Source organism: Cyprinodon tularosa, unplaced genomic scaffold (genome assembly GCF_016077235.1).
Source record: "Cyprinodon tularosa strain WSP-4 unplaced genomic scaffold, ASM1607723v1 ctg72, whole genome shotgun sequence".
Lineage (NCBI taxonomy): Eukaryota > Metazoa > Chordata > Actinopteri > Cyprinodontiformes > Cyprinodontidae > Cyprinodon > Cyprinodon tularosa.
This window is the reverse complement of record NW_024039474.1, coordinates 932,648-943,989: the sequence shown is the minus strand read 5'-3', so window position 1 is coordinate 943,989 and position 11,342 is coordinate 932,648. Positions and strand designations below refer to the sequence as shown.

The 11,342-nt window shown below is 38.5% G+C and overlaps 1 protein-coding gene across 7 annotated transcripts in view; it reads left to right on the top strand.

Annotated features, from left to right (window-relative positions):
• The window catches only part of si:dkey-237h12.3 (teneurin-3), a 221,607-nt gene that overhangs the window by 180,404 nt on the left and 29,861 nt on the right, over nt 1-11,342 (top strand). For 5 of the 7 annotated variants that reach the window (XM_038269103.1, XM_038269102.1, XM_038269109.1 and 2 more), the window contains 3 exons: nt 736-756; nt 6,495-6,727; nt 11,116-11,270. In XM_038269103.1, the coding sequence (XP_038125031.1) occupies nt 736-756; nt 6,495-6,727; nt 11,116-11,270 (409 nt within the window). The remainder of the gene's footprint in view (nt 1-735; nt 757-6,494; nt 6,728-11,115; nt 11,271-11,342) is intronic. The other 2 variants (XM_038269108.1, XM_038269104.1) reach the window with 1 other exon arrangement.

Sequence of the window (11,342 nt, the reverse complement as noted above, 5' to 3'; positions counted from 1 at the left end):
AGAACAATAATGTAGAACAACTCTAACATTTTTACAAAGGGTTGCTTGATAGAATTTACATAAAACAGGAAAAACTGAACTATAAGACTATACAAAAGTCTTTTCAGGGAATATTATGTCAGGAATTGATTTTTTCTTTTTTTGGTTTTAGTCGCGCCACCTTGTAGAAATGGAATCACCCTAAACCTCCTTCAACCACTGTTCGCTTTAAGCCTCTGTTTATATTCTGGCTTCAGTGGTCAATGTAGCAAACGGCTGAATCAATATTTCAATATGAGCGGTCAAATTGAGAATAGCAGCGGTAATACCGGATGGCGCTTCATGAACACAGGAGGACGTGTTTTCCTCCCCGTGGGTTATAACTCCACGTCTGCGCTGTCTGCCGAACAGACTGCCACTGCATATGACCTTCTAGCTGCTTGTGTCGATTCTTCAAGGGGACGACTTTGACTGTCTTAGTTTCCTCACCAGGCTCTGTAAGAAAGAGGAAGCTTCTTGTTTGATTTTTTATACACTAGTTTTGCTGACATCCCACCATATTTGTAAAGTTTAAGCATAAATAATAAAAAAGGTGTTCCTCAGAGCATCTAGGGTAGAATCAGACGCCTGTAAGCTGAAGAACTGGCAAAAGGGAGCCTTAAAAATAAAAAGAGAAAATGTGCCTTTAAAATGTTTAAAATTCATTGTCTTCTTTCTCTTTCCTCTTTTTTCTGCTTCCACTGCACCCTGTCATAGAAATAAAGACTTTAGACACAGGTAGGTCTGTCATTCTAGTGGATGTTTTTCCCTTTCTGCATGTTTTTGTCTCTAAAAGTACTTGAATATCTCTCCCTTTTATTCTTGGATCTCATACAGCATACAGATTGTTTTGGTTGATTGATTTACAGCTAATTTTGGCTTATGGATATTTAAATCTGTTTGCCAGTTATAAAACACTATCACATGTGGGGTTCCTCAAGTCTCCAATATCAGCCCACTTCAGTTCAGATATATCCTTGTTAGATGTCATTATTATTAACAATCAATTTCATAGATAGGCACTCAAATATTTATCTGGACTTAATACCCAGAACATGCATGATGGACCCCAAACAACATATTAGCGATTCAGGGTGCTACCATCTTAACAACATCGCTAGAACAAAGAATTTAATGTTAAACCATGAGGAAGGTAAGCGGTTTGATACTTTTATGTTACATTTCATTTATTGCAAATCTAGATTAAAAGTTGTACTTGTTTTAAAAAAATAATGTCTTTAATTGTATTATTATTATAGGTCTAATAAAGTGAACCAATGATATTTGAACTAATATAAATAGTACAAATGGCATTTTTTGGTTTAGAACAACCTGCATACCTACAAAACCTGCAATGTGAATAAAATTTAAGATGACTTAAAAAATTACTGTTTTGCAGATTTCCCATAAAAGTTTGCAATCAATCATAATATAATAATGTACATCATAATGTCTCAGATATTTATCTTTTTTTTTTTTAATCTTTTAACAGTTTTTTGTTTAACTGAATCATTTCAATGAAATTTCCCTCCTTCTATGTTCCATAACTTTTACCCTACTGCGATTTAAACTACTTTGTGTATGGATGGTGCTATACAAATAAATGTGCCTTGGCTTTTAGAGTCGTATAAGCACCAGCGATTAAGTTTTGTAATTATAGCAAATCAGTGATGGCTTGATTACATCTAAACACGAGGGAGACTACACAGATTTCCAGAATAAGTGCATCTGCTTTATGTAAAACAGGAAACATACATAAGGAGGCTTAACCGATTTGAAAAAATGATGCAAAAACGCAAAGAGACGCCTACATGTCCAACATCAGAGCTATGAAATAAAGTTCAGTAAAATTGCTAAGCTTGTAATTACATTTCTAGTTATGGTGTTTGGCAGATGTTCTCATCCGGAGGGCCTTGAACAACTGCTCTGTATTCATGAACGCAGCAACATCGCTGCATCAAATGAAGATGCTTCTTGCTGGCAATTAGCTTGTCCCAGTGATTAACATGACAAGAGCAAGAGGTGCTCCAGACAGTAAAACTGCCGTAACTTTATTAGGCTGGCTGTCACGGCAACGCCTCTGGTGAGATGACCAGATTATGGGATATGGAAGAGGGACCTTTGTGTGAATTTCAAATCTAATTTGCCTGATTCAGGCTGTGAACTCAGATTTCCTGATCATTTCCAACACTTAGCTGGATGAAAAGGCAGTTGGTCCTAATGTAATCAACCCTGCCATGTCTTAATTACACATAAAGATACGTCTAAAAGGTATAAAAAGAAAGCTTAGATGAGATAAAAATAGAAACATGCTGTAATAAATTTTACTTCTTTGTTTTTTATCTTTGGGGTGTACCTTTCTGGAACATTTCAGGATCAGGATTTCTGGTTCTTCTACATCGCCTGGATAAGCCTCCAGTCTAATTACAGGGAAGTTAATTGGTCTAACATATAAAATGAAAGTCCTTAAAAAAAAGGGGGGACAAGAAGAAGGTCATGAAAGATAAAAAAAAAAATGTCAAAATCAGAAACTATAGATGATTTAAAAATCTCTTAAAAGATTTCAAAATTATTAGAAGAAAGTTTGTCTCTGGACTTTAAATAGAAATTAATTGTCTGCCCAGCGCTGTATAGCAACACAGGTAAGCCGGTGAGTGGAGCATGGAGGTAAAGTGACATGCAGCAGCTTGATGCTTTCAGAGCAGCTGAATTCCAGATCAGTCAGAGCTTTCTGAATCCCTGCAGGGCAATGCCAGCTTCCAGCACTCTGTGATTGCCTGACCAGGCTGTGACTGACACCTGTTTTAGCACCTGTGACAGGTTTGGTCAAACTGTTGAGATGTAGTGAAAAAAAATGCTGCAAACTTTAGGAAACAACATGGAAACTAGACTCAAAATGGATAGCTGACTGTAATTTAAAGACCTATAATTTCCTCTTTGAATGTATCTGTATTTTAACATTTAGAAGTGCAAAGAGGTAATATTTGTTGCATAAATGTTTTATCAAACTGTAAAACACTGGAACTGGTGCCTCATTTATTATGTCCAGACCCCTGCAGGTTGACTGTAAAATAAGGGCTTACTAATGTTTGACTTACTGAATTTTTTATAAGATCTCAAATAGTGCCCACCTATTTTGAACATTTACTTCGGCTTATGATGGCCGTCAAGTTTTATGACCACATCTTCATCATTTTACAAAGATATTTCATTGCCACATTTATTTCACCGGCACATTATCCAGATCCAAGGCCGGACCAGTATTGACTGAGGTACCATTAAGCCTCAGTACAACATTTACAACTGCACAGAGAAGCAGGCTGATTTCATATTTATGGCCTCTGTTTTGAGCTCTTTAATTACCCTCCAGTACCTTCTATGTTTTCAGTTCTGCCTCTCCTCAGTTGTTTTTAAATACCTCCAGTTTGCTCAAATATAATTTTGTCATGCAAATTTAGCTCTTGTTTTGTAGTCTCAATTATCATGTGAAAAAAAACAGATTAGCAATGTGCTCCATCATGTTGCAGTTCCTACAGCTGCCTGTATTTACATTGCAATCCGTTATGTGAGTGTAAATAATACAAATTAAGCAGAAAGGGATGCCATTAATTGTTGCACACTGTCAACATAAGCCAGTCATTTCTGTAATTTCCAGAGGCTTCTCCCCACAGGAGTCTCATAAGAGATGAAATGATCTGGCACGCATGTTGTCATTTCTGCTTTGCAATCTGGAACCCCTCTGTGGTGGTATCCGGTTAAATTTAGTCTCAGTTCTTTGTCGCAACCTTCTGTTTTCCCACTTTTTTCCACCTCAGCCTCAAGGGTTCATACACTTCTCCGGCTGTTGAAATTAGTTGTAGAATTTGGTTGAAACCCCCAAAAAATAAAAATTATTTCAGTTTTTTTTATTATGCATTCACATAAAATTGTCGCTTCGACTTTAAAGTTGCTAATAAACTCTGGATATTAAGCTGAAACTGTTGTCCCGCAAAACAGTTGCTCTCAATTAACCATTTACAGAGTATATTTTAGAAAACGTTAAAAACAGCTTGGAAATCGACTGTCTTTAACCATTTTCTTTAGTTTAGGTGCGACGTACATTGAGTTAATGTATTCCATGCATACAAAGAGGTCACATCATGCTTGTTTACTTTCTGTTCTTCCTGTTACCCTTCATTTCTATTTACTATTATGTTGAGCTCCAGCTATTTCAGAGTTCTATACAGTCTGCGTCCACAAACCCCACAGTGTCAAGGCTTTATGGTAAATGAAATGGCCTTTTGAAATAGTCAATTGTGATAGAATTATAGGTGTGTTATATTCCCCAGCATAAAGCAGCAGAGCATATGCAGTCACACAGCAACATTTTTTAACTGCGGTACCTTTGGCTTCGCCAGACTACTAATGTATTTTCAGCTCAGACTGGATTCGTGCACCTAGCTCACATAAATACTGACTAGAAGGTGCAGATCTATAATTTTGCCTTCAGACAGGTTGTGATTAAAGATGAAGTTGGTGCTGAGAATGACATGGAGTGTAAAATTTACCAGACTTGGTTGTTAATGTTTTATTGCTTTAGATGTCGTCCCTGTCAGCTCTACCAGCGAAAGTGATGTTGTGCTCAAATTGTTTAATAAACTGAGGAGGATTGTGAATTTTAATAATGTACTTTGACCTGCTCTAACCTGTTTATGTGTTAACATCTTGGTTTGGCAAATTAATCGATTGCTGAGCGTTAAACCAAGCTCACTTTCAGGCTTTATTACCCTGAAAGATTTAGAAACAGCTGTAGATTCAGGATGACGAGGTGGAGTTCACAAAGATGTATAAAAATAAATTCATACTTACTGGAGTAGTATCATCTCTAACTGAAAAAGAAGTAGAGGAATATAACCTTTAATTTTATTCAGTAGATAGAAAAACCTCTATATTTATGTGATACTTGTTTTTTATAAAGCCACTGCTGGCACAGATCCTGGGACTCCTTCAGCCAACAAGAAGGCACTTTGTCGTCTCTTTAGAAGGGTTGAAGCACACAGATAGGGTGCATTAAACGGTCCTCTTTGCACAATCTTTCTAGATGATCCTGAGTCCTGGATTTTCTTTCATCCGCTCAACTCTCAGCTCACCCCAAAGATTTTCTGAAGGATTTAGCTCCTGGGGGTGTAATGGTCAGTTAAGAAGACAGATTTTGTTTCTTTTTTTTGTTAGGTTATCAACTCACTGATATGGTTGTATGTTTTTGGGTCATTATCCTGCTAAACAATCCGAGGACGGCTCGTTTTTCAAAGACATCCCTGCATATTTATTCATACAATCTTGGTAGACTGTATTAGGAAGTTAATGGACTCCAAAAAGCCTCCCACACCTGCAGCCTAACAGATCCTCTAACAGCAGGAAGTAGGCAGACATCCCCTTGTTTCTCATTGAGGCAACCCAGAGGGTCTTTTGGCAAAAATCTCAATTTCACTATCCTTTGATCAAAGCAGCCACTTAGAGTTAAAATCCCAGTAATTGCTTCTGACATTTTCACACATTTATTTGCCCATGACTTTCAAATAAGCAGTTTGCATGGTGACTTCAAGAAGGCTATATTAGATGCAGTTTACTGCTAACAGATCAGTTTTTTTGTTTTATTCATTTATTTTTTCTGTATCATCCTACAGCATGTAATCTTTGGATGAAATAAATGTGGGTCCCTTATTCAGGCTAGGCCCAGCTGTCACTGTGTCACACTGTAATTCTTCCCCATTAAACACAAATGTAGGAGTTATTACTTTATGGTTGTGAACGGCTGTTATTAATCTAAAGTCTTTAAAAAAGTGTTCATTAACTTTTTTAAAGACAAAAGACCAGTATTTATACTGGTATTAGCAATGTTTCTCTGAGAATGTGGATAAACCTGGAGACTTTTTAAATTCTCTAGCAGGTATGCCAGTAAATGTGTCCAACTCTGTTCACGTGTTTATGTTTATTTGTGTTTGTTCTTATGTCTAAACTGATCAATCCATTTATAGCAACATTGTGTGTTTACTGAGAGCAGTTTTCTAACTACAGAATCCCAAGAGGGAGTCCCAGATGGTGCAGGCTTAATTTTATCAGTGCTCACTTTGTGTATGAATAGAATTTAATTAAAACTGTAAAAAAAAAAAAGTTGAAAAAATAAATTAATACCCCCAAAGGAAAAGTATGCTGTAGTGCACTATTTATGAAAATAAAATAAAGAAATAAAATGAGTCTATATGTTGTGTTTAATCCTTGTGGAACAAGGAATAGCTGCTTTTTTATGTGAGGAAGAGAAGAGATCTGATTAAATGTGGATTCTAATATATAATAGAGATTGATTAATGGGATCAAATCTCACAGATAGATATGAACCATTTTAAACCAGACCATCACCACTGTACGGAATTAGGTTTTAAAACTAAATGTTGCCAGAAGCTTTCATTTATACTGACTTATTGCCTTGAACACAGCAACAACCCAGCGCATCGCTACTGCCTGGCCACTGATCCAGTAACTGGCCAGCTGTACGTGTCGGACACAAACTCCCGACGGATCTACCGACCGAAGATTCTGAGCGGAACCAAGGAGCTGCAGTCAAACGCTGAGGTGGTTGTTGGAACAGGAGAACACTGTCTGCCCTTTGATGAGAACCACTGTGGCGATGGAGGAAAAGCTCTAGAGGCCTCCCTCACTGGACCCAAAGGTATCATTTAAAATTAATGAAGATGTTCTGTCCAATAGAGGGGTGGAACTCAGTGATGGATTTCTAATTCTGAAGTGGCACCTGCTTGATTGGAATTTATGCATGCTTTGGGCGCTGTGCCAAATGACGGGTTACTCATTTGTAATTAATTAATTTTGGTTCTCATGTAAAATTCAGAGTAAACAGATGCGGCTCCTAAGAAAACATTGATACTTGGTAAATGAAAGCAATGTTCCGCTCTCTGTTAAGAGCCTGTAACCTCAGCAAATGCAAAGAATACTTTAGTTTACACATGAGGGTCTTCCTGTGAAATTCTGTTCAAAAATTGGTGCAATTTTATTTATTATTATTTCTCTTCCTCTTTCAGCGATAAAGGAAGACAGTATTCAGACCCCTTGAACGTTTTCACATTTTGTCTACTTAAAAACATCCAAACTAAAGTATAAGAATAAGGCAGAAAAAAAGCTGATACAGGGTACTATATTAAAAAGTTTGATTTTACCCCCTTTACTTTGATACTCCATAATAAAGTCTAGTAAAGCCCTATTTCTTTAAGAAGTCACCTAATTAGCAAATAGAGTTCCTCTGTTTGGTATTTCATTTTCTCTGTTTCTGGCCTAAGAGCTTTGTTTGAAAACATCAGGTGACACAACAGACAGGGTCATGAGGAAAGTAATGAAGAAATGTAAAATTAGACTTGGGTTGAAAAAGACATAATTCAGTCCATCATCTGGAACCGAAAGAAATATGGTCAAATGAAAAACCTACCAAGACGTAAAGTAACAGGTTGAGCAGCAAAAGAGATCCATTGTAGCTTTGGAGGTGCCAAAGAGAAATGAATTACAGGCTAACCAGCTAACAGTCCTGCTCCCGGTGTGAAACAAATAGAAGAGTATTTTCCTACATTTACAATAATTTAACTTTATTGATCGCACATCGGAAAAATGTATCTCTGCATTTAAGCCATCCACTTGGGGAGCAGTAGGCTGCCACTGTGTGGTGCCCGGGGAGCAGTGTGGGGTTAAGGGTATTGCTCAGGAAGCCAGAGTCGAAGCTGGGGGGATCAAACCGGGTACCTGCAACCTTCTCAGAGCACAAGTCCACTGCTCTAACCACTAGGCCAACACTCCCCCATTTAATAGACTGTTTATGTCTGATCGTTTAAACTATAGATTGTAGTGAACACAATTCCCCTCGATGGGTTATTTTGGAAACAGTGTGGATGTTTCTCTCCAGCAGGAAATGGAAAAACTGAGGGACAGATGACAGGATTAAGCGAAAACCAGGATAATACTTCCTGTTAAAGACTGAAGAAAGACCTGAGACTGGGATGGAGGTTAAACTTATAGGAGGACAACCAGCCCAGATATACAGAGACAGAGAGAATTGGATTTGGTTAACCCGTTAACCGGTCACAAAGCAAATCATAAATCAAATTAGCTGCTGTTCTTTAAACCTTGAGAGGGTCTAACCTCCATGCACAGCCATTTTAATGGCGGACCATTCTGACCATTCATACTCATTTTGGGAGTATGAGGCAGGGAGTTAACGAGTTAAAGCAGATCAATGTATTAAGATGGTTAAGCCAAAGTCCAAACTTAAAGAGGCATGGTTACATTATAGCTATGTGCTAACTTCTGCTGCATGCAAACTATTTCCTGCTGCCATAGCATTTGTTATTTTTTGTGTTATCCGCCTTGTTTTTGCTAGATTGTTAGTAAATAAAGCCCTCTGTGTATATTCACAATAACGAAAGCGGGTTAAGCAGGGGTGCACAGGGAGTAGACAAGGAAGCGATGGGCTAGTTAGCACCTCTCAGCGGAGTTGTTAAATTAATGAGGAAATATCAAACATCCAGAGCAGAAAAAAACAAGAAAATATTTAATTCCAAGAAAAATAAAAATGTAAAAGAGTGGTTGGAAAACAGTGCGAACAGTGGCCTCTACTGAAGCGGGATCTAAAGCTGCGGAAGCATTCAGATGTCACTAAGAAACTGATGGATGTGTGGGTAAATGTCTTCCTTAATACGGATACTAGTTATAGAACTGTTGTTCTTAGTCTATACAGTCTGTAACATCTGCTAAAATCCAAGATGGCTGTTCAAGACCTGATTAAATTCCAGGCTCATCAACCATGCACTTACCTGGGATATACTCTAGCATTTTAATATGCTTGGATTCATTCCGTTGAAACGGTTTAGATATTACTTTTTCATTCATTTTATTGATTTTTTTTTTTACCTTGATGCTGTGTCCCTGATATCTTTGGGTAGGAATGGGAATTTTCTTTCTCTTTGATGTTGTTATACTATAGGAGGCTCTGGGGAGGATTCACAAGAACTTAGAGTTGCTATAGATCACTTTGTTTGATTGTTATCGGTCGGTCTTTGACCACGCCGAGCTGGTAGATGCTGCCACATCTGTCTGCTTATTCTTCTCCGGTGCAGGAAAAAAAGCTAAAAAAGATAAGACTTTTAAAAGATTTTCTGGACATATGATTGGTGTATATAGACTTATTTTATGATGATTTGGTGTTTTTTTTGTTGTTTTTGTATAGGCATAGAAAATGACTATGCCCCTTTAAATACAATGTGGGGAGAATTCAAAGTCAAAGTTCTCAAACATATCAAATTGTTTTGTTCCTAAGGTGCTTGGAAAGAAGCCAAACTGTTTGGTCTGTTTGCAAAAAGCTAGTCCAGACGACCCCCAAAGACCTGTTGCTGTGAATGCAGTAAAAGGTTTTCTTTAATGACTCAGGGAAACTGCAAACAAACACTCACAAAAGTTTGAAAAACATTTTAGCATTTTCTTTACACAGTTGTGCAATACTTTGTGTGGTTTTATTATACAAAATCTACACAACATACAAGGGGTTTGTAGTTGTAAAGTAAAAACAAAGATAAAAAAACATTTTAGGGGTATGGATAGTTTTGGAAAGAGCTGAGAAAGTCAGCTTTCCTGGCTTTTAGTGCTCCTTCTGAAATAACTGCTGCCCACAAGCTGATAAGTGCTTTGCACAACCTGTTGTCCGCATTCAGATAGCACAGGTACATTTGTGGCAAAATTGCTGCCTTTTCCATAACTTCTTTCGGAATAAAAGGCTAGGATGAATTGTTTTGCGCATCGTTGCCATCTCCTTTTGAGTGCCACCTGCAATAGCTAAGCTTCAGCTAGGTGATAAAGGCTTGAGTGAAGGCAATCTGAGGGAACGACTCTAATGATGGAGTGGGTGGAAGCCGAGACAAGAGAAGAAACAGCAGATGGCTCCATTTTTTTTCTCTTTTCTCTTCTCAGACATTTGCTGAACTCTGCTCAAATGTGGCACATTTCATCTGTCAGAGAATCTTAGGCTGTCAGATAGCCAGCTCCCAAGGATTCACTGCAAGCTCCCACAGCTCGTCAATGTTTTAGCAGAAAGCAATCTTGTGCAGCCCAAGCCCACAGGTCAAACCAAACCACTAACCTTCCATAGAAGCTTTTAAAGACTTCATTGAAAAAGAAATTCTCTGGAGGTAAGAGTAAAGTTATAGCACATTCAGAACAGTTAAATTCTTTGAAAACTATAGAGTAATCGACCACTGTACTTCCTGGGATCAGCGGCTCTCTGTCTTTGAATTTAATTCCTGGACCGCGGCATGTTGAAATGGGTATGGCGGATAAAAAAGCACCCTTCCTGGATATGAGGTATGGCTAAATTCCCAAAGGAAACAATCTCCATTAAGCAGCACAGTGACACAGAGAGGGATCTGGAAGCTTGAACACCCCCTTTATATATATATATATTTTCCCATTTAGGGTCGTATGGTTATTGCAAACCCACAGTGGCTTGGCTTCTGTGTAGAGATTTGAGCTAACAGTCAATCATGTAGACAATTTATTCCTCACTTGTCACTAAGGTAACTGCATGTCTTTAACCTCTTTCAAGAAAAATTATCAGCAGCTGTCGGTTGTATTCCCTTGCATGTTTTGTTTCTCAAATGATGGGCAAATCCTGATGATTGCTGAAGTCAAGGATCTCCACAAAGCACGAGTCGTTGAAACCTCCACCTTTTGAGGTCGTCCTTTGACACGGGGAGAGGGGGGGTTACAAGGCGAGGCAAGTGCATATATATACCGTATGAATACAGCCTTTCCCACTTCTGCCTGAGAAATTATTTAATACCAGAAAAGCAGCGTGTGAATTATTGATGGCTGTGCTTTTTGCAGTGACCTGAATAATGGGAAGGCGCGCTTGACACATGTATCCATCATGTTCTGTCCACTGAGTCATGCAAGCAGAGATGTGGCATATCTACCATGTTTGCCTGTTATCACAAGCTCCTTTCCCTGCGTTTTTTTTCTCCTTTTTCTCCCATCCTCCCCCACCCACCTCCTACCTGCTTTCAACAGGCATCGCCGTAAACAAGAAGGGGCTGATTTATTTCGTTGATGGCACCACGATCAGAAAGGTGGACCAGAACGGCATCATATCCACTTTCCTGGGCACCAACGACCTCACATCGGCTCGTCCCCTGACCTGTGACAACAGCATGGACATCAATCAGGTGACTTAAACCAAGAGGTGCCAGAAAGCTGTTAACACTCTTGCAGAGTGTGTCACAGTGCCACCTTGTGCT